General features: G+C 39.3%; 1 protein-coding gene across 3 annotated transcripts in view; it reads right to left on the bottom strand.

The window, feature by feature from the left end:
- The window catches only part of ptprg (protein tyrosine phosphatase receptor type G), a 746780-nt gene that overhangs the window by 32764 nt on the left and 689485 nt on the right, over positions 1-24531 (bottom strand). For all 3 annotated transcript variants that reach the window (XM_062973782.1, XM_062973783.1, XM_062973784.1), the window contains 2 exons: positions 20307-20398; positions 6407-6498 (listed from right to left, as the gene is read on the bottom strand). In XM_062973782.1, the coding sequence (XP_062829852.1) occupies positions 6407-6498; positions 20307-20398 (184 nt within the window). The remainder of the gene's footprint in view (positions 1-6406; positions 6499-20306; positions 20399-24531) is intronic.

Genomic DNA, 24531 nt, shown 5'->3' with positions numbered 1-24531 from the left:
TGCCTGATGGGGCTGAACCTCTATACCCCACCCCCGTGTTCTAACAAGAGCCCCAGGGGAGGTGAACAGAGGCTCAGCCCTTTCTCGTGCTCTTGGGAAGAAGCCCCACCCCCACCCACAGACTCGCCCTTTAGTCCTAAAAGACCTCTCAGGAGAGGTATAGAGGCTCAGCTCTGTCTCAGGCTCTTGGAAGGAGGCCCCGCCCCTGCCCCTAGCTCTACCCTCTGTGTCCCAACAAGCGCCTCAGGAGAGGTATAGATTCCCAGCCCTGTCTTGGGCTCTTGGGAAGAAGCCACACCCACTCCTCTAGCTCCGCCCCCTGTGTCCTAACAGGCGCCTTAGGTGCTCTGCCCTGTCTCCGGCACTTGGGAAGAGGCCCCACCCCTCCCCTGGCCCCACCCCTGTGTCCTAATAGGTGCCATCACTGCCCCCCTGGATTGCTGCAGCGCCCACCAGGGGGTGGTAGCACCCACTTTGGGAATCACTGGTCTACAGAAACTGACTAATACACATACAAACATATACTAAGGAAGCAGTAATAATGTACACATGCAAAAGCTGAGGTTCAAAGAAGGACCAGAGAACTCTAGAACATCTAGTGGACAAAAAAGGCTCAAGAAATCCAGTACTTTGCAGATGTCCATGATGCACGGGGGTTCTTTAACACCACAAAGGTCATCTATGGCCCAGCAAATCATGGCATACACCCTCTACGTTCTTCAGATGGAACCAAACTTCTGAAGGATAAATAATAAATTGCACTACATTGGAAAGAGCACTAACATAACCTCCTTAACTGCAGCTCCAACCTGGCCAAAGAGGTTATCTCACAAATCCCACAAAAACAAACCAGGAATGAGCTTGCAGTACTGCCTAGTTTGGAGGAAGTCAGCAAAGCCATCAGTCAACTAAAAAATAACAAAACCAGCTGACCTGATGGAATCTCTGCCAAAATATTTAAAGAGGGTGGACCTGACACAACAACTCCACCAGCTCATTGAAAAAGTGTGGGCGACTGAGAAAATCCCAGCAGACTTCAAGGATGCCACTATCATCGCTCTTTTAAAAAAGGGGGAAAGAACAGACTGTGGAAACTATCGAGGTATCTCCCTTCTAACCTATGCTGGGAAAATCCTTGCAAGAATCCTTGCAAACTGCCTCCTACCTATCTCAGAAGACATCCTCCCAGAACAGCTTCCGCCCCTTGAGAGAAACAGTAGATATGATCTTCAGTGCATGACAGCTCCAAGAAAAATGCAGGGAACAAAATCACACTCTGTACATGTTACTCATTGACCTTGCAAAGGCATTTGACACAGTGAATCACAGCGCTCTCTGGACCATCCTCCAAAAAATTAGATGCCCTGACAAATTTGCAAACACCCTGCAGCTCCTCCATGATGACAACAGTCTTAGACAGCAATGTCTCTCAAAGTGAATCATGTAAGGTGGAATCAGGTGTTAAACATGGGAGTGTTATTGCCCCAACCTTATTCTACATCTTCATCACTATGATACTGCACTTGGTTGATGGGAAGCTACCCACTAGTGTGGAAATCTATTAGACAGATGCCACGTTATTTACTCTCAGCAGACTGAAAGTCAAAATCAAGGTCACAACATCTGCTATGGAACTCCAATATGCTGATGATAATGTAGCCTGTGCTCATACAGAAGAAGACCTACAAACCACTCTAAACACCTTTGCAGAAGCATAACGAAAGCCTGGCCTCTCAATGAACATCAAGAAAACCAAAGTGCTCTTTCAACATGCACCAGCCAATCCTCCTGAAATGCCAGAAATACAGTTTAATGGTGTATCATTAGAAAATGTTGACCATTTCAGCTCCCTTGGCAGCAACCTCTCCACAAAAGTCAACATTGACACTGAAATACAACACTGAATGCAGCATTTTTCCGAATGAAGCAGAGAGTATTTGCGGATCGGGACATTCGTAGGGATACCAAGATGCTTATTTATAAAGCTATTGTCCTCCCAACCCTGTTATATGTCTGTGAAACGTGGACTGTCTACAGACGTTACACTCAACTTCTGGAACGATTTCATAGGCACTGGAATTTAACAGCAGTGGCTGAGGAGAGGAGAGAATATTGGAAAACAAAGGTTTTTTCAGTTTATAAAGGAAAGAATCAGCACAGTGGGCTTTCACTTCAGACTTCCAGTTGGAACTGAATCTCAGTGCCTAGGTCTCCACAGGCAGAACACAATGCTAGGAAGATTATATTCTCTACTACTAATCTTTATAGCAGCAGAGTTTACCAAACCACTAATGTATTCAAGGCAAAGCAATTGACAGTGTTCCAAAATCCAACACATATTATAAACATTCAGTACCAGCTCTTTGGGGATTCCTTGTTTTATCCTATTTCATGAAATATGAAGGACAGAAGTAAGACAATCTTTTCCTCCTAACATTCTAGTTTGAGCCAGATTAAGATTTCCCAGGGGAGAAGGGAGGAAGGACTTTTGCATTAAGAGGGGCAAATATTCTTCTCACACATAAATTCCCCATTGGCAAGTACATTCAGACCTTCTAGAAGGTTGCCAAAATGCAGGAAGAAAACACTGGAGCTGAGAAGCATACAAAATAAATGAACGTAGAATTTTCTGACAGAGAGCAAGAGAACCACAATCCAAATAAAGACAATGCTCTATCACTATCAAGTTGACAGATATTCAAGGCAACTTTAGTTTGTAGATTTGGATGACCATCCAGATGTTTTAGGCTATAATTCTAATAATCCATTACTACTAGACATGCTGGAATGGGATTGTGGGAAACGTTTGGAGGGAAGGCAGGTCTCCTGTAGATCATGGTTTGGGGTAAGAGGAAGGAAATTTTGGACAATTGGTTCCACAAGAAGCAGGGCCCATTCAGACCATGTGATTCCCACTGATTTCCTTCTTTCTCCCTTTTAAGACTGTATGTTAAAACTCTTCCTTTGTACTTGCAGCAACTGAGACTTTTCATGCCTATATCTGGAAGCTGTTAACATAGAACATTATTTCAGAAAGGCAGATATTTAGTTCAGTCCCAAGACCTGCTGCAAAAACACTCCAAGCATAAATGAATGTCTTGGAGATCTCATCATACTTATATGAAGGCAGAGCTCTTTCTGATAGGGGCAGATTTTATATAAAAGGATTTATACAAACTTAGACACCAAGTTGGGGAAACACTCTAAGCTTATTATGACCAACTTTCACCAAGCAGGCAAAGTTTCTGAGAGATTTCACACATAGAGAATAGTAGTTCAAAATGGCACCATCATCAAAATATTCATTCAGTCCTTATATATCACAGACAAAACTTCTGAAATAACTATTTTAGGTTTCCCTGTCCACTGTTGGGTCCCACTGTTGGGAAAAACTAGTAAGACTGGTCAAGACATAAAAGACACACTGGACAAAACTAAAGAAGCCTACCACACACGAAGGCAATAGACTTCTTCCACCATTATTCTCCTCTGACTAGTACACAAATGAAAGCATTCTTTCGTCCTGAAGGCATACGTAGCTGTCATGTTTAGCAAACACTGGTTTATATTTAATTATTTGTTCCTACTTAAAAAGACCCATTTACTCAATGGGAACTTATTTAAATTCATTGACTCAATTGATTTAGTAGAGCTGAGACTAACAATTGGATTTAAGCCAATCATAGTCGATCCCTCGATGAAATTATCCAATTTCTTTTCAAAGCTTTTTAATTGGTCAGCTGGAAACCTTGTAACATATGGAGAACTTAATTGTTGCTCTTGGGTTACTAGTACCCATTGATTCCTCTTGACCATGGTACTGAGAGGGTCAAGAAGAGTCAATAGATACCAATAACACTAGGCCGGCCAGAATCCTGAACGGGATCTTGTTAACAGCTTGTTTATTTTAACTTATTTTGTACCGTGGGTTGTATGTTGTATGTATGTCTATGTGCTAAATGTTTTGATACGGCCGATGGGCTAATCAATTTTAAAAAAAGTGATACCAATAACCCATAGACTGAGGGGCTGTCATAATGAATGGCTCCCTGTTCAAGGAAGATGTAGGTTTGGAAAACAATGTACTCAACCTTGCTTGGCTCATACTCAGCTTCTGAACTACTTATTCAAGTTAACCCTATGAACAGAGAAGATGACATGGAAGTCCAGAAACAAAGAGACCACCACGCCTTATCCAGAAGCACAAGACCAGCTAACCTTGATCTCGGTCTCTGAGGAAAAATCCACATTTTTCACATCCTCCAGATTACTGGAAGGCAACCCTTGAGAACTTCTCTAAAACTGAATTAGGTTCAATGGCAGAAAAGGTTCGCCCACTCTCAACCTACAGGATTGTTTCAAATTCTCCAAGGGAAAAAAAAGATTTGGTTTTGAGATCACAGCTGGAAAATGATTATATTCCTTTTTAATTGAGATGCACTACTTCAGAAATCAAATGAATAGACAAAACAGTCTTTACTGAGTAGCAGGCAGCATGGGAGATAGACATTTTGAAGAGCTATTTTAGTAATACATTTCCCTGCTGCATGATACAGACAGAAGCTGCCTGGCTTTTGGTTAATGCAGTGATTTGGCAGACAGATGAAGCAAAGCCTTCTTTAAGTCAGTGCAAGTTTACAGATGTGTAGCTGATTATTTTGAATAATTAAATGGTGTCAGAACCAGCTGTGATGAATAGGACTGGGGTCTCAATTCATAAATAATTGAGGAGACGGCATTGCATTTGATGATCCCCATCAAATTCAACTCTCCCGAGGATAAATGTTTGTCCTGAATACCATCAACATTGTTAAATGCCTCAATATCCCTGTTCAGTCATCCAGCCAACAGTCAATTTAACTAAATCACTTTTAACACCTCGCACAGCCGCTGTCCTCATGAATACAAAATGCGTATGACTGGCACAACAGGGATGTTTATTCCCTGATTTTTTTTATTTGCCGTGGATTTTTAAAATTAAAATGGTGCAGTTATATCATAAAGCCTATAACCAAAAGGAAGGAAGAACTTGCACAAAAGAGCCATGTTAAGGACAATGGTTGCAGCAGCCTTATCTTTATCATACTGAGCCAAGGGGGCATGCAGGATCCAACTAGCAATTTTTGCTGATATCTTGTTTGTAAATACAGCTGCCTTTTATGACTCAGTCGTGGTATTTTTTATTACTTGGTTATTACAGCATATCAAGCCCCCAAACCACATTTCTCTCCTCTCTCGCCCTGGTGGAGATGGCACTACAGCTGCATGCTATTTTTGGCCCAGAAGGCTTGAAGATCCCGCCTTCCTGACAGTATTTTCAAAGCCCAATTGTGAACAGGCTGAAATAAAGGCACCCGGGGGGGGGGGGCAGTTAATGTTGGCTTTTGCAAACATGTTTTCTGTTGATTAGAGCCTAAGTCTGCCACAATTATTAAGCATGAAATAGTGTTTATAGAAGCCACAGAAGGCCGTAAACTCACACATGAGCCAGTTGTATAGCCAGCTGCAAAACTGTGAGTGCTTCTGTGCTGAAATTGTAAATGCCCTTGCATCTCATGGTTCCCTCTTTCAGTCTCTAATTCCGAACACTTTCCCCTGTTTTGCACTCTTCTGGCACTACAGGAATTTGATTATGTCAATTAATTTGCTTTGCCTTTATGTGCATTGTTCAAGTAAGAAATCATTAATATATTTCTCAGAGATCTATATATTTCAACTTTTTGAACTTCCAAAAGCATGGCAGGGGGTGAGTGGATGGTCCTTGCAGTCTCTTCCATCTCTATGATTCTAGAGTAACAAGCCTTGCCAATAACCATTTTCAACATAGTTTAATCAACATAACATTTTGGGTAGCACAGTTGTGTAGATATATATTATTTGTTCTAGGCCCAGGTTACAATGCACCAAGTCTTGAAAAAAATCTTTAAAAACAGGTAACAAGGAAATAGTTTGCCTGTACTGCTAGTTTCGTTCCTCCTTAGTTTCCCATTATGAGGCTGATAATTCTAAGGAGCCCCAATCTCTAAATGCAGCCCTCAAACCATTATCACACACCAACTGTTCACAGCAGCCTAAAAAAAGCCTTCCTCTGTTCTTTCCGTTTCTTTTTCAGCAGGTCTAGAGGCAAAAAAGTTGCTCTTATGCAATGTCTTATGCCCACTTACCTGAAAAACAGGCTCACTGATTTCTATGGGGTTTTTTTCTAAGTAGGCAAGTGGAGGTGTGATAAGTGTCTTTCCCCTCTCTTGTATCAGGCCCAAGCAATTACTGAATCATGCACATGCAGTTTCTCCTTCCTCATCTAAGACTGCTTTCAAAACAGAATCTAAACACTATGAAGAATATTTTTATGCTAAGGGCTTCTGAGAAAACGCTGAAAATTCAAAAGTTCAATGTCCCCACATACCTCAAAGTCTTCTGAGAATCCATGCTGGTTGTTGGCATATAGTTCACCAATATGCTTAACAAACTGTTTGACAGGAACAGCTTCCATGTCATCTGCAAAATGAAAAAAAGACATTCAGCTCTATAGTTTCTATTTTCCATTAACAAAGCCAGGTGTATTCCCTGAAAGGTTTGTAACACCATCTCTGTCTAATTTCAGTTTTCTAATAAAATTGATTCTTGGACTATATGAAAGACTATTATTATTTTTCCAACGTGGCAGGAAATGGTAACATCTTTGTGCCCATTGGCTACAACTACTCTTTTCCTGGAAAACGTTGGCAGACCAGCACTCAATGGCTTGCAAACCAGTCCAGGTGCCCCTCAGTTTGAATTGCATCAGTTTAGTTGACATTAACCAAAGATAACATGCATTCAGATAACACATAACTAAGTGGGTACTTAAAGTGGTGTAGCTATTACTTTAGATAGTGGCTTTCCATTCATAAGTGAACTGCAGTTGTAAGTTGACATAGCCACTAGTGAAGGCTGATGGGAATGCCATCCAACAAAACCTGGGGAGTCTCTCCTGTTCGAGGCTAACAGCTTTCATCATATGCCATGCTTCTTGCTGCTTGCCAAGATCTCATTTTGTTGATGCTACTGATATTGGAAATGATTATTTAATGGCATCTATTTTGGGATGGAAGAAAGAAAATTGATTCAGACAGAGGAAACATAGTATCCTTGTGCTGGTTGGTAATGAATATACTTTAAAATAGTTGATTTGGGTTGCATATATATATTGCATTGGTTGGGTTTACTTATAGAATGACAAAGGAATTACCAAGTATCTTCATGAGAATACTTTTTGGGTATTGGTAATATATAATAGTAGGATAACTTATGCCTATATTGCATGCGTATTTTACATATTTGGCTATACTTTATTATCAGAGAACAATCCAAAAAGCAGTTATATATTTAAAAGTCCCAGTGAAGACTCTCCCATTGTGTTCAGTTGTACTGTATCTAATTTCTACTACTAAAATGAAAACAGCTGGGTTAAACCATTTTGATAGGAAAACCGAATAGATGACCTAACTATACAGCTTTGAAATATTCCTGTGGACTGTGCCTTGTATGCTTATTGAGAATATGTTGTGTTTTAATAGGAAATTCTATAGTCTGAATAAAAATTACAGATGCCCTTGAATCTTTATGATAATGCTGGATGCAAAGAAACTATTTCCTTGTCTTTCTGGTAAATATCACATACTATTTGCCTCTGAAATCTGGGGAAATCTGAGCTTACACTTGCTAACAGACTTCTTCTTTAACATACAATTATTATCTCTTAATAACATGAGGAAACATTCTTTCAAAAATTCAGACTGGAAATAATAATTTCGTATATGTCATATGACGTATTTTTTGTCAAAATGGATGAAGGGTAAAAAATCTCCTGTAGAATTTTACTCAGCCAAGAATCAGAATTACTGCCATATATCCATGCACACCAGTTTTACCATGTTTTTGTTTTTCAAATTCAGTATGTTGCAAAATTATGATTTAGACACAAACAACAGAGAACAACACTAATATGTAGACAATTCACGTCTGGTTGCTTTTTTGTTGAACTTTTCTCTGACCCCACTGTAGACCTGTGCCCTTTGTGGAGTTGGCACGTTACAAGCCCCACTCAGGCATTCAAATAGCATAACATAAATGCATGAACAGAGGAAGAAGGCCACCCTGACTCTCTCATCAGGGTCCTCTTCACTTGGATAGTCACACTATGGAGAAATGAGCCTTCTCTACAAGTAGAGGCTCTCTGCAAGACACAAAATATTGCTTCTTTTTGTGGATTGTATGAGAGCCTCACACTGCAAAGATTCTTTTCAGATGATCACACTCTTTTTCCAGATGAAAAAAAATGGTATCTCTGAAATACGTGGGAATCAATTGAGACATTACTTCTATGTATTTCAGTAGGTTTACTCCAAGTATGTAGAAGCCTAGATGTATTTTGGTACACTTAGGAATCACAGACTCCTGGACACTCCCCAATTATTTGTAATATAAGATGGTTGGAAAAAGGTCACAAGTAGCTTCCTAATTAAAGAATAGAGTCAAACTACCATGCTGAAGCCAAATATCTATATATGTATCTTCCAGACCCCAATTGTGTTCTGGCAATGATGTCCTTGTTCTCCAATTCAGATTTTCCTCTCTCTTTTCCCCACTCTCTTCTTGGTTTGATTCATCTTGTCTTATGTGTTCTGGCCCATCTTGTCCTACATATTCTGGTCCATCTTGTCCTACGTGTTCTGGCCCATCCTCTTCTTCTTCCCTTTCATCTTCATTTCTGTCTAAACAACAAATAAGGGACCCAGGCATCACTCCTGGCAAGTTGCCCATCCTGTCCTATTAATTTGACCAACAGTGTAAAGGTCAATGTTGACATCGAACACCATGTAACATCATAATGAGATGATCACAACATCACCCCTATCTTGACTGAGTTGCTAGCAGATTAAGGACTTCATCAGGCAGTTTTCCTCCTCCATTTCTATATACTTCAAAGACAGTTCAAAGATGGACTTCCACTGAGGCCATCAAAGGATGCAGGTGGTTGCTCATGAGACTCCATTTCCACAGCATGGAACTCCATCTCCACACCATGTAAAAATGGGAGCATTGTAAACCCAGGCAAAAACTGACTCCACTCCATTGCATGCACACAAAAATGCCTAAAATGGGTATCTGTCCATGGGATAGGAAGTGGTGGATGTCTCCACTTACACTCCGTTTTATGAAGTGTCCCCCATGATCCTTCTGTGCCTTAGTTGTTTAAAGATAATGTGGATCCTACTGAAAGAAGTGTTTCAAATATGTGCTGGTCTGCTCTAGAGGAGAAATGTAAAGAGATCCCATTGAAAAGACTGCTTGAAAACTGTTTGCCAGCCTTTGTGATGGGAAATAAAAAGGATGGTTGATCTAGAAAGGAGAGGAAGTGATCCTGTGTGATGGGTGTGAGTAAATTCTCCATCCTCCCTCCATTGGGATGAGGTCCTAAGAAACACAGAACATGAACCAAATCATCTGCTGCTTGACAGATTTTCTCCTTGAAAACATGGCATTTTCTCAAAAGTCCAAAGAGATATCTGTCACAGTGTAAAAGGAAAATAAATAGAATAATGGGGGAAAAGGAACCTGGTAAAACTTTCAAGATTAACTCATTTATTTTACCAGGAGCTTTCATGAATATTAATCCACTTCTTCAGATGCATTGAGAGTCTCAGCATGAATAAGTGCTCAATTATGTGACCTTGAGATTTAACATCACAATATTACGATTTAACATTCTGATCTACCAAATGTGACTGATGTAGACTTGCAGAGTCTACACTTGAAACAAAAAACTGCCACTTCACATTCATTTTGCCTCTCCCCCCCCCCCCTTTGCCTCCAAAAATAATCTAGGCAATTATTTCATATAGTCTGCCAATATCAGGAGCACTCTATCGTGGAAAAAATGTATCCTAAGACATAAGTAGATCTTGAGAGTTCCACATTCCAAGTCGTTGTCTGAAAGATGCCATCCTATTCTTTGAAGGCATTTGATCTTCTTTGCTCACATATTCTAGATAGCTCCTGAAACACATAAGGCTAAGAGAGCATATAAGCAAAGTACTTCCTCTTAACTAATAGCCACTGTTAATTTTATTTCTCATTTCATGATGAATGTGCTTCAGAGACCATAACACTTTTAGTCTACTGAAGAGATTAATGAAATCCTATACAAGCTAATTAGGAAACTTAACAGTTGATCAGTGCATATTCCCATTTGAGCAATTAGCTTTTTCTTTGCTTAAAATCAGCCCAGAATTCATTTAGTGTCAGAATGGGGGCAAAACCTACCCATTAGTCTCAAGATTTAAGAAATGGAAGATTTCGTAACACCATTGTATTTATTGTTCTCTCCCTACTGAATTTTGTGATTTGTAGTTTTGTGAGATATTTAACTTTCTCTGTCTGATGCCACAACAAACTAGAAATCCCAACATTCTATAGCATTTAGCTAAGGTGATTAAAAGTAGTGACAAACTACTATAATTCTACAGTGTGGATACACAAGGTAGGATTAAAGTTGTGTTTAGCTGTAAAACAGCATATTTAATAAGTAAGGAAGTATATGGATTACAAATAGCTAGTGTACTATGTCCATGAGGTATGGTTTAAAACAGTCTCTTCTCATTAGCTGATAAAAACAGCTCATTTGGCAGGGTACAACATAGTTAAAACAGAAAGGTAAAACAAAAAACTATTAAAACCCATATAACAAATACACACAGGTACAATGCAGTTTAAAATGTACCAATAAAATGCAGGTTAAAATGCACAAGTTAAAATGCAGGTTACATTTCACAAGACTGGGTAGGCATGTCAGTCTTGTGTCTTAAATTCTGACAGCTTGCAACTCACAAGTGATAACAACAGACACACTAATGGACTCGACTGTTCCATGTCATGTTCATTCTCTTTTGCTAAATCTAGGTAATCTTCAAAGTGTTCCCTAATGAACAGAAGAGCAGAATGGAAAGTGAATTACATCCTTTTCCTGATCTAAAGTTATGCTGCACCACTATGGCTTTGAGACTTTCACCAGCCATTTTATCAGAAATTAACTGATTTGTACTTATTTTGTCCCTAGCAAAATCATATTATGTCTATTAGAAAAGATCTCATTTCAAACATTAAAATTAAATCTTTAAAACTAACTTTAACTGTTAAGACAAATTATGGGAGCTTTTACAAACTTCCTCAATTTTCTCTGAGGAAGTGTGTGATCCTTTCCTGTCTGTCTTTAGAGGAGATCTGGGTTTAAAGAAAGGGCTTAAGGAATCTCACTTCTTGGGATCCTTTTCCTTTTAGTGGCTGCTTACCTCCCTGCACTCAACATGTAAACTGAAAAGCAGACGATTTCGACAACCACTGATCTGTTTCAGCTAGTAAAAAAAATGGCGGTGAAGCCCATGCTATTACGGGCTTACAAACCAGCCGAACAAGCCGAAGACAAATGTCCAAAACGAATCCATGCACAAGCCTAGTAATTAGACTTACAGTATCATTTTGTAAATGCAAAAAGGAAATCAACAAAAAACTGTGGCATCTAAAACTCTAATACTTTATTTCTGTGGACTGTAGATGGCTTAAGACATCCTGAAGACTAACAAATAACATATATTTTCATGGGCAAGAGTCCATGAAATACAAAATTTAAACACTGAATGTATACATGGTATATAAGACAAGTTAGAGTATACATTCCCAAGCATATGAAAACATGTATGACTCTTAGCTACCAACAGAGAGAGATGGACTGCTGTCCCTCAGAATGTTAATCTGTTAATTAATAATAATAATAATAATAATAATAATAATAATAATAATAATGCTTTATTTATATTCCGCCCTATTCCCCCTGAGGGGACTCAGGGTGGATTCCAGCATACACAACACAAGGCAAAAATTCAATGCCTAGAAACACAGAAAAAGTAAATGCTTTCCCTTTTCTGGCTCTTGAGCGGTGGTGCTCAACTCCAGCTCTGGGGGTGGTGCTCATCCCCATTTCTAAGTCGAAGAGCCTGAGTTGTCGGTAGACACATCCTAGGATATGTGGCCGGTATGACTGCATGGAGTGCCATTTAACTTCCCCCTATTGATCTACTCACATTTGCATGTTTTCGAACTGCTAGGTTAGCAAAAGCTGGGGGTAACAGCGGGTGCTCACCCCATCCTGAAGATTTGAACAGCCAACCTTCCAGTCACCAAGTGCAGCAGCTCAGTGGTTTAACCCATTGAGCCACCGCTATACATAATGTATCGTATAGTGAAGTTAATTTATACCACCAACATTTGGACAGTATTGGTTCTATTACATTCCAATTATTGACTGAGAGACCAACTGTGTTGCTGTTGATTATATACAAGGAAAATGTGAACTAAGAGTAAACCTCAGCAAAATATTCTCATGTCAGTGTGTACTGCATTGGAGGCGCTGCCTAGAGTGAAGTCTAGAAAAAGTTACCATGAGAAAGATAAGTTCATCTAAATCCCACCAAAAACATTAAGACTTCAAACCACTGTGAAATACTTAACAACACTACTTTGTACATGTCTATAGGACTGTGCTTATAATGCTATATGTGATTCTTATTGGTTCTGTTCTAATGCTCAGCCTTCTTTTACAAGAAGAGGTAGAGCAAAAAAGAAAAAAAGAAAAAAGAAAATGATGAGTAACGCCTGGTCACTTTACTTCCATCAAGATGTAATCTAATGTAGTACTGTGCCAACAGACCTGAAAGAAGGGGATGTGAAATACAGATACAATGTAGACAGAATTGAACCTGAGTACATAAAACGGACCACTCCATTATTATAAAAAGTAGACGTTATATAAGTCAACCCTCTTGAATGTGCAAAACAGAAATGGGATAACTTTGTGGACAATCCAAAATAACCCCATGGGGAAAAATATTTCATTAAAACATAACCTTCAACTGAAAGAAGCTCCCAGAATAGTTTGCAAAATGAAAAGGTTTGACCAGAAAATCTTTGATATGAAAAGGCACTGGATCCATTTTTAACTTTTTTCAGCATGGGCTATGGAGTAATAATGATTTTTTTCCCATGTCAGGAGCGACTTGAGAAAATGCAAGTTGCTTCTGTTGTGAGAGAATTAGCCATCTGCAAGGACATTGCCCAGGAGACGTCCGGATGTTTTTACCATCCTTGTTGGAGGCTTCTCTCATGTCCCTACATGAGGAGCTGGAGCTGACAGAGGGAGCTCATTTGCACTCTCCCTGGGTTGGATTCAAGTGTTTCACTCACTGCGCCACTGGGGACTCCTGATACAATAATGATGCAATGTAATAGTTTCAAAGTTAAAAGCGGGAAATCAATGGAAATTTCTCAATTCATACTCAGATTGCGAAACAGTTTGGCCAGTAACACAGTGCAAAGAATAATTAGGAAATGTGCGCAATGACAATTGGAAAAGCCATGGTGTATGATTTTTGGATCATATGATTTTAATATTTATATTAGGATGTTTTTAATGCTTTGTCTTAGTGTTTAAATGTTGTATATGCCTATGTTTAATGGTATAAATGATTTTAATGTATAGTTATATGTCCATGTCTAGTTACTAAGATTTTTATTATATGTATTTTGGCACTAAATACTTGCCATTAGTATGTTGTAAACCGCTTTGAGTTCCCCCCGGGGTGAAATATACTAAATAAATAAATTAAAAAATCAGTGTTTTCCTCAGGGGCTCAAACTATTTGAGGAAAGGTGGAGGAAAAGGAGGCAAACCAACATCAAATAGGAGAAAGTGGATTGATCAGTGTTCTCATCAGCTGCTATCAGCTTGGACAGCACTCAGATAATGGAATATTGGAAATACTGAAGTGGAATATTGGGAATACTGGAATATGCAGGGATTCAGACCTCAGAAAACTGGAAATAATCAGTTGTCAGTTATATAACCAGCTAAGCACATGTAAATGATTTATATGCCCAATAATAAATGATTGCGACTTAATGAAAGATAATTGCTCTTTACGCAGTGTAAAATATTCATTTTAGTTGATTTTATACAGTATGTTTCAAAAAGATGGACCTGATTTGAAATCATTATTTATTTGCAACCATGAACTGGCCATGAATGAAACCCTTGCCATTTGAAAGGATGGGGCATAGAATTTCAATAGATCACAGCTAGATGCCTTTCCCAGCACACAAACTGCTCCTAGCCTAAGTCATTTGCAAGATGGAAAACCTGCAACATAAGGCTTAATGAGATCTCAATTTGCGGGGTTATTCTTTTTAGATATGTTTCTGGCTCAAAATGGTTAGTAAAACTTGATAACTCATTGAACTATTTGTAACTTATTTTGTAATTGTAACATGTTGCCAACATGAAATATATTGCTTTGAAATTGTGTCCATTATTTTGAAACAACCTGTAGTTATGGCTACATAGCCTCACTATATGGTAGAGGGGGAAGATCACAGGTTTCTCATGCTGGCTCAAGCTGTGCAGGGATTACCTGTTTCCACCCCCAAGAAGGGGAGGAGGACTGTGTACTTTGTATCATAGGCAGCTGTATTGTTGCATTCAGATCTTTTGGAAAAAATGCCTAAAACGAAATATTCTGCTTCTCCTTAAGAAAGCAAAAAGCACTACCATTTGAAAAACTGCAACTATAATTATCACTAATGAGAGGTGTGCAAAGACACACTTTCATCATCAGCCCAGCTCTATCTTGCAGATTTAAGGCCGTGGCTTTCCTGATTGAGTCTATCAATCCAGAATATAGTTCTTCCTTTTCTCCTGCTACCTTCTTCTTTCCAAGAATTGTTGTCTTTTCTAGTAGGTCATCTCTTCTCACAGAATATACAAAGTTCAACAGTGTCCATTTAGTCATTTTGGCTTCTAGAGAGGGTTCAGGCCTAATTTGATCTAAGATCTACTAAATGGTCCATGGTATTCTCAGAATTTTTATCCAGTACTACATTTTATGTGAATTGATTTTCTTCCTATTAGCTATGTTCATTCTCCAGCTTTCACAACCATACATGGCATGGACAAGACTAACTTTAGTATTCAATAAAATGCCTTAATACTTCAGAATTTTATTTAGCTTTCACAGCTGAACTTCCAAATCCTAGTGTTTATCTGAATTCTTGACTGTAGTCTCCATTCTGATGAGTGACTGAGTCAATGTATGGAAAATCTTGAACTGTTTCAATGTCATCATGGTTTACTTTAAAGTTATGTAGATAATCTGTGGTTAATATTTTGGCTTCTTCATGTCCAATTGTAAACTTGGCTTTGCACTTTTTTCCTTCACTTTTTCCTTCACTTTCTTCAGTAATCATTCCAAGTCTTAGCTATTTTCTGCTAGTTGCATAGTGTCATCTTTATCTCTTACATTGTTGATGTTCCTTCCCCCAATTTTCACACCTCCTTCCTCTGAATGTAATTATGCCCTATGTGTGATATACACGTTAAACTGATCATAGTCTTGTCTTATTCCCATGCCAAGTGGAAAGCATTCAGTTTCTCCATATTCTGTTCTAACCTCTTATCTTGACTACACGACAATGAAATGTTGTGGCACATCCATTCCTTTAAGGATGATCCATAGTTTTTCCATGAGCTATACAATCAAAGGCTTTGCTATAATACATAAAGCACAGGGAGATTTTCTTTTTAAATTCTTTTAGCATGCTCCACTAGAATCATAGAATCATAGAGTTAGAAGAGACCACTTGGGCCATTTAGTCCAACCCCCTGCCATGCAGAAAAAGCACAAAGTATCTTTGCAGTATAAACCCTAGTACCTCTTCCTTTCCTAAACCCAGCTTGGACATCTGGCATCTTTCATTCCATATATGGTAAAAGTATTTGTTGTAAACTTTGAGTATCACTTTGCTTATGTGGGAAAATAATGCAATGGCCCTAAGTAATTACTATAAAAATAACTTTCCAGACTCTGTTTCAAAAGCATCCCTGAGCTTTTATCACAATGCATGCGCATCTTTGTTTCTGTGGATAATAATAGTTTGCTGGTACTGATGGGAGTACCAACAAACTGTTTTGTTTTGTTTTTTATAATGTAGATGGGCATTTTATTATTATCTGATCTATTTTTACTTGTTTTGAAATTACAAATCTACAATGAAAAAATCCATGACTAGCTTCATGAAAAGGTTACAGGATCAAACAAAGAGAAATATGAAACAAAGAAAGCAAGGAGGAGCATGTGTATGTGTGTGTGTGTGTGTGTGTGTGCGCGCGCACAAAATGGTTGGCCCACTTAATATTGTTTAATAGGTCTGTCAAGCAGGCACAGTTTTTCTCTTCTCCCCAGGGGCAGGATCCCAGATGAGACTTATGCTTTTTTGATTTATATTGTGTGTAATAGCTGGAGGGCCAACTGAGCTAATGATCCTGTCTGTGCCTCCTTGTTTCTTTAGATTGCACAGTAGAGATAGTTATGCATTGTAATTAGGAGTCTGAGCTCCAGAACATAATGTGCATAGATTAGTGCATGCCTATAGGTTATTTAGTTTCATGCTCAACAATGAAATAGTACATTTATACCGCTGAAAGTAAAGCATATAGGTTATTAGATAATTTTGCACTTGTGGCCTACTGAAATTCTATTATATTGTAAAGCATTTTGAGCTTCCAAGGATCTCAGAAAGCTCCCACTGGGTTAGTTTTTATTTTTTAAAAAAGAAAAATTCAAAAGTATTTCACACTTTTAGATAAACGGGCTTAAATTGTCTCCACTGTAGCTGTACAACCAAACAAAATTAGGTTCACTCAGTTCAATGAAATAGATGTACAGCTCCATAGGGACGCATTTAACTATCCATTTAAGACTACTGCCTAGGGTATCACCAGATAATAAGATTACTTTAAGGAACTAGCGTATGTTAAAATGTCATTTATACTTTACTTCTAGAATCAATAAAGCATAGATTATGTTCTCACATTTCTGGATATCTCCAAAGTTCAAAAGAGCTATCATTTTATCAACATTGTATGAGAATCAAAGGGAAGATTTTTTTCCATTTAACCTTTAAAAGAGCTTTGCAGCAAAACGACCATATAGGAGTTAAAAGTGATGGGCAGGCAGGTGCGAAGAGCACTCAGTAAATTGCTCAGGGCAATGGGATTTGAAGTTATTTCAGGTCTGGTGGGGAAGCTTGCAAAAGGCTCCAGGCAGAAGTCAGGGCTATTCTCTTAGGTCAAGAAAGGGTTGGATTGTGCGCAGGCACATGTTCATTTCTCTATAGATATCTACAGTGTTCCCTCACTTATCGCGGGGGTTAGGTTCCAGGACCACCTGCAATAAGTGAAAATCTGCAAAGTAGGGACGCTATATATTTATACATTATTTTAGCAGTTATTTAACACTATTTTAAGTCTTTATCAACCAATCGTGTGTTGATAAATTGCCTCCTTCTCACATTGCCACTTGGGCTCCTTTTCTCTCCCTTCGGCTTCTCCTTCCTCCCTTCCTTAGGCTGTAAATTGTAATTTTTTATGATTTATAATATTATTTTAGAGTTTATTGAAAAACCGCAAAACAGCGAATCCACAAAAAGCAAACCGCGAAGTAGTGAGGGAACACTGTATATCTATATGCACATTTCTGAACTTCAAGTTTTAATGCACTATCTTGTCATTCATTCATTATTTCATTCATTTATAAACGTCAGTTTGCTTTAGTTGTGCACTCCCATACAACTACAGACTCAGACCTTCCCATTCTAAGACTGTGAAAATCAATGAATCCCAAATGCAGTAGGCTAGGACTCCCCAGTTATAGGCAACTCTGACATGATGGTACTAATTGGATAGTGCATGTGAAGGAAAGCTGTGTCAGAATAGTTTATTGGTAGAACATTTCTGCAGACAATCCTATAAGGAAGACTGAATGGCAATTAGGAATAGGGCTAACCACTCTCAGAAAAGCAATATTTAACATATTTCAAGTGATTTTTCCATGTCTATGTGCAAAAAAAAATTACTTCATAAATGTCATCACATGAATATCAAGGGGCACAACAGCTGAAGAGTCAACCTAAAGTTGTCCACTTTTATTTTACACAATTTTGTACTACCATATTTAACTTGGGCTCATGCCTTAGACATAATCTCAGAGTGGTCATACTTGTTAAGCTTAAAAGAGAGTCAGAAAGAAAACAAAAGTTAACAACAACAACAACATCAGCAACAACAACATTGTTTTTAGCAGGAAAGAGTTTTGCATGCCAGAAATCCAAGGTTCAATCTTAACATCATCACAGATTTACAAGGTCTTCTCAAAGAGTTTGAGAAGGATGTCTCCTCTGAGGATGCCTGCCATATATGTGGGCAAACGTCAGGAAAGAATGCTTCTGGAACATGGCCATATAGCCCGGAAAACACACAACAACCCTCTTTTCAAAGACTTCAGAGGAGACTATCTGGAAAAGCCTCCTGCCTGACACTTGGAGAGCAGTTGCTGGCCATTGAAGACAATACTGAGCAACACTGATCGATCAGTGGCCTCAAGTAGCAGAAGAAAACTTCCCATGTATCTATGAAAGATCCCATTCAACCCTCAAAACATGTTTCTACCTGACTAAAATGATACAATAATGCACAAAGAAACTAAAATGAAAGGAATATAATTATATTATGATAGCTTTTATAGGCTTCCTTCCTATGAGGTCTTTAGATATTGCCAAAAGGAGTAAAAAGCAGTCCTCTCAGCCTCTGGAGTTCTACTTATTTGGACAATCAGCTCTCCCAAATCTTGACCTACCAGCCATATTAGCCAAGGCTTCTGGGAACTGAAATACAAAACTCTGGAGGATCAAAGGCTGAGAACTGTTGCAGGACGGAATGCTCAATTTTTTTACATTTACTGTTGAGAGCCATTCTGTATAGACTTACGCCATACTCCTGGACATAACAATATTGACAACTGTAAGACAGATGATGAGGCAGCCAACATGGAGTAGTGATTTGAGATTTAATTATGGTCCTTGACACTAGGGCTAAAAGTCCCGCTCAGCTATTGAAACACACTGGATGACCTTAGGCAAGTCACACTCGCTCAGCCTTAGAAGAAGACAATGGCAAAACTGCTTCTGAACAAATATTTCCAAGGAAACCCTGTGACAGGCTTGCCTTAAGGTCATCATACATTAGAAATGGTCTGAAGGCACACAACAAAAGGACAGATGATGAATAGCTCTGATAATTGTAGTTTCTAAAACCAAACCAAATCTACTCTAATAGAGACTCTAAGCATGTTTCAATATACATACGTGCCTTCAGGTCGCCTGTCAACTAATGACCCTATGAATTTCATAGGTTTTTCTCAGGCAATGAATATTCAGAGGTGATTTTACAATTTCCTTCCTCTGAAATATAACTTACAGCACCTAGTGTCCCATATGAGTACTAACCAGGAATGACCATGTTTAGTTTCCATGCTCATCGATGGAAGATCCCGTGCCTTTAAAGTATTTAATCTTACTTCTGTTTATTCAGAAGTAGATCCCACAAAGTTCAATGGGTTTTACTCTTCCACAGTACGTCTACTTAACAATTGCATCAAAAAGTGATGTCGCTATTTACCACACTTGCTTATCAGCATACCAACTTATACCAAGATCCCACTGGGCTGCTAATGGTTTGTTAGGATTTAGCTATAGAGAAGAGAACACACCTTTTCTAGACAGGCCACAGCATGGTACGCAGAAACCCACACTTAATTCCATTATTTTCACAACCAGAGTGCCCCAATTCTATGCACACTTGTCTAGAACTGAATGAATAATACCACAAAACTTAATAGAACTTCATTCATAGGGTTGTGCCTAACACTTCCATTTTTTAGATGTTACAGGCTGGTGAAGATCTGGTCTTTGAGTTGTTGTGAACAAGAAGTAGTATGGGCCCTTAGTGACGAGGCAATGACACTCTGGAAAGATGAGGCATATAAACCAAGTGGAAACTTGAATGGGGTAGTCATGTTAGCAAACTGCAACAGAGCCTTTGTGGCATCTTAAAGATGAAGCCAAAGGCCATCAAATTTGTCCATCTCATCCAGACAGAAGTAAAATGGTAGTTGTCTTTCTATGGATCTCTCACCATACCAATACACCATTTTAGAAGACAAGTATTACCGTAAAACACAAAATATTTAAAAGCATAAAAAGACCAGTAATTGAGCAGGTGATATACTAATGCAGGGCATATAATACACATCATGACTTGCTACATGAATTCAGACAGTTGCCTCCAAATCAATTAAGTCAAGAGGTTGGGCCTTCCTTACCTGGAATGGGAATAATGGGAATGGTTTCGTTTGGCACCACTCGAGGTGAACTGCTGTCTTCCACATAGAAGTGAGCTGTCTGGAAACATTTTCTGTGAATGGAACAGAAATGTCATCAGTTCTTTCAGACTTCTGTGATAAAGTTGCCCATGCTGAGCATATTTGGCAAGGAAGATTGTGTGCTTTCTCCCCTCTCCTCCCCCACTCCACCCACAACCACATATAAAGTTATATTTGTACCTTTGCAATGCCTATGACCTTCAACTGGATACTAAAACGTACTGAGATCTTGCACCACAAAGCAAACAACTCATTTGGAGTTGTTTCTTATCTGTTATTAAACATACTGTTACAGGCAGTTTTTATCTGTCCTTAAACACAGTTCTTAAACATACAATTGTTCAGGAAGTTTGGCAGCTGAAACTTGAGACTACTCTAGTGCACACTTGCAAAGTAAAATGCCAGTGTCAATTATTTCTACTGGAGAACAACAGCCTTTTCTCAAGAGAGAATTAAAACAACACAATGTTCCATCTTAAGCAGAAGTGCATTTCATAACACGGGGTTGGAGAATGGCCTGCATCCAGAGAATACAAACAGCTGGAGTTATAGCCTCAACAAGAAACAACTTTGCCTCATTAAACTCCTTGCTGCTTTGCCATGCCTTCCCCAGACTCCTCCTCCTCCTGCAAAACCAGCAGAATCACAGATGCTACTAAGCAAACTCCTGTGGAGATGTCGACTCAGCCCACTCCCATCCCAAAAAGGGACTCCAGGCAGGACAGAACACAAGTCAAAACCAGTGTTTCCTGAACATCCACATCTAGGACTTGAATCTCCCTCCTCAGCACTTTTGAATTTGATCTGGGCATGCTTCCTTTTACCTGTACTTAATGCAAAGTAGGGAGCACAAGCTGGTCATCACGGAGAAGGCACTGAGGAGAAGAGCATCCAGGGATCCAATGAGCCTCTGCATGGTGATGCTAAGTAAAGGCAGGGTTTTCCAAGAGCGGTGGTGGCGGAGGCAAGGCAGCGTCACTGGCTCATTGCTGCCTTAATGAGCTGCTTGAGGCTGGGACTGAATATTTAATGAGCCTTGCTCAGCATGAGCCGCTATTGTGGCAAGCAAAGGGGCTGCTCTCAGCTGTCAGGAGTACTGAACAATAGCCTGGACGAAGCAGCCGCCTCGGAGTTCCCTGCTTCTTGCCTGGATTAATGAACTGCTTCTCCACACCTGTGCAGGGCCTTTCATGGGGTTCACTTGTTGCAACACATGCACGTGCAAGGGGCTGACTTGGCTTGTAAAGGGTAGTAGCGTGTTCTCTCCCCCCTTTTGTGCCACCCATCCTGGCTTCTGGAATTAGGGCCAAGCAGAAAAACCCACACTGTCCTGTCAACTTTGCTGACTCTGTCAAAGCAATTTGTACTGCTATTGTTTGCAGCACAGAGTTACATAGCAGAGGGCTTTCCGGAAAGCAGGGGGAGCAGAGAGAGGGCAATGCAACTCACACAACTTTTCAAAGGCCATGCAAATCCTTTTCAAGGAGTTAAGAGAGCGCACAGAGGTGCTCTATTTGGAGGGTGAGTTTTAGGAATTGTATTGACATTAAAGTGAGTGCCACTAGGTCAGCTCATAAAAAGATAGAGTTCTGTTAATGGTTTTCAAGGTTTTGAAACTTGACAACTCTTGGGGCACATCTACACTGACCACTTAAGTCAACTTCAAACCAGTATTGAAGAAAATGATTTCACTGTGCAGTTGATGACAAGGAAATTCTGAAACTGGTTTGAGGCCCAGATGGTGATTACACAAACCACTGAACACTGATGTGCATTAAGGAATTTTCTTTGCGGACTTTTGTGGGAGTCTGCTATCTAGCGACTGCAATTTGTTATTAAATTGTCAGTGTAGATGGGCTCAGGTAAACTTTACTTTTACCTTCTTATCTTTCTCCCAGGAACCAATGGCAAATGAGTGTCCTGTATGAAGAGCCTGGAAATTTTACTTTTTTGGACTACAAGGGCTAGTCACCATGCTGGCTAGGGCAATCTAGGAACCATAGTCTTGATAGTCTTTTCCATATACTGGTCATCCAGGTGAGCATCTGGAGATATCCTTACATGCAACTGTATGCAGGCAGCATAACACTTATTTGTGAGATAAATGGAAAACTACCTCATTTCTGTCTGTTCTATTTTATTCTAATACACTCTGTCTCACCCTCTCATCCATTCATTTACCCCTCCTGCCAATAACATTATCTGCAAGAAAAAAGCAGCAGCTGTTTCGGAGCCCCTTTCATCTCCAAACGCATTTAGGATGATGAACCAAAAAGAAGGCAGCCAACCCACAAATCCCCTGAGGGTCAGCGATGGCTCCCTGAAAGTGAGTATTTACTTCACACAGAAGTGATGGATGGGGAAAGGGGCACATCCTTCCCTAGACCAAGAATGGGAGAAGTGCATCCCATTAATGCCATCATGGCATCCGAAGCCTCCTATTAGTCAAGTTCCAGAGCCTCCCCGTTTTTAATAATAATTTTTGACAAGATATCAGAATGAAAATTGGCCCAGAATCACACCCACAAGTCCACAAATGTGTGGAAACATGCAATCTTTACTCATTTGCCCTCAGAACCCTGTCCCACCTATCAAATTTTCTCCCTATATTTCACCTAAAAATAGTACTATCCCAATTGCCATTTTGGAGGAATAGTAGGAGGAAAATAAGTTATTTTGAAACAGGGGAGACATGAGGGGGTTGGGGTGAAAACTGCCCCAATTCCTATATTTTTGTCCATTCTGCCCTACACATGTGGGTCACCTGACTCATCCCTAGAAATTTCATGGCTCATTTATACTACATTTAGGGGTATCCACTGCAGCATACATCCTTGTCTTGAGCTCATAGCTTTCAGAGGCAGCTCAGGGCAGGAAAAGTTTGAAGTTCTTCTCAGTGGTTGTTCCCACACGGTGGAACTGCCTTTCAAGGGAGAGTCCCTTTCTTACTTTTCATAATTTCTCTCTGCTGACAGGCAAAGACTGTTTGTAAAGTTTCACAAGGTCTTTAAGCTTCGCTGTCAAACAGTGTTGGTGCCTCACTAAACTACAGTTCCCACAATTCCATATTATTGAGCTATAGCATTTAAATTAGTGTTGAACTGCATTAATTCTATAGTGTAAATGCACTACTAGTATCATTTTACTATATGCTAGAATTGATTTTATATTCTTGTTTATCCATGTTTTGTGTTTTCTATTTAGTTGTGTTTTAATACATAAGCTTATCACATTTTAACTATGTTTTATGGATCTTACCATGAGCCACTTTGGATTCCATTTTAAAGATCAATCAAATGGATAAACAGATTGTGTAAATTTGTTATGCATATACATTTAGCCTTGGGATGCCCAACCACATATTTCATCCTTCCCTGACTTAAAGGAGTTTAGAGGAAACAAACTTATGGGTTACTCTGTTTTTTTGCCTTTTGCTACAGATGTGAGCTTTTGATCACGTCTGCATCAAGATTTGAACTCAAAGTTATCCAGGTTCAAGTCTCACACTCCATTCAATGACACCACAAAGACCTTCAGGACTATCATAACAGGGCCATCTGGCAAGCCCCATTGCTGTGCACTTATAGCACTTTATAAATAATGAAAACCACGGCAGCAAAATTCATAGAATGGCTGAAACAATATGCAGCCACCAAAGATCACATTTCACGGCATGGTTTTATTCAAAGCAGACGGCAATTGCTTCCAGGCAGACTGTCTTTTAATGAATGTACTTTCTTTAATCTGATACTCAGGACTGAACTAATGTTTGGGAGTCCAAGATACGTGATGCATAACGAAATATTCCTACACAATTAGTTTGTTTCATCCCTGAATAGCTTGGCTGATCCTCCCTTCAACTCTTTATTTAAGAGGGGCATGGTTTCCACTTGGGCTGCCTGCCTTTATTTTGAACTATGAGCTCTCTGGGGGCATAAAGGGGAATACATCATAGGGGAAGGGCTATAAATATGGATTAGGTAGAATGTGCATGAATTTGATGCAGTCCAAATTTCCTCCTTTAGGGAAATAAGCAGAAAATCCATGGAGGGCGGCTTCTGACAGTATGCTCCTCATTTAGTATTTTAGATTTTCTTTACATAAAAAGTGATAGAAAAAACAGAAAAAAATAATCATGCCTCACTTACTATCCCTAGAGCATTCT

Source organism: Anolis carolinensis, chromosome 2 (assembly GCF_035594765.1).
Source record: "Anolis carolinensis isolate JA03-04 chromosome 2, rAnoCar3.1.pri, whole genome shotgun sequence".
In the NCBI taxonomy this organism is placed as follows: domain Eukaryota; kingdom Metazoa; phylum Chordata; class Lepidosauria; order Squamata; family Dactyloidae; genus Anolis; species Anolis carolinensis.
The sequence above is the reverse complement of the archived record's forward strand: the minus strand, read 5'-3'. Positions and strand labels throughout refer to the sequence as shown.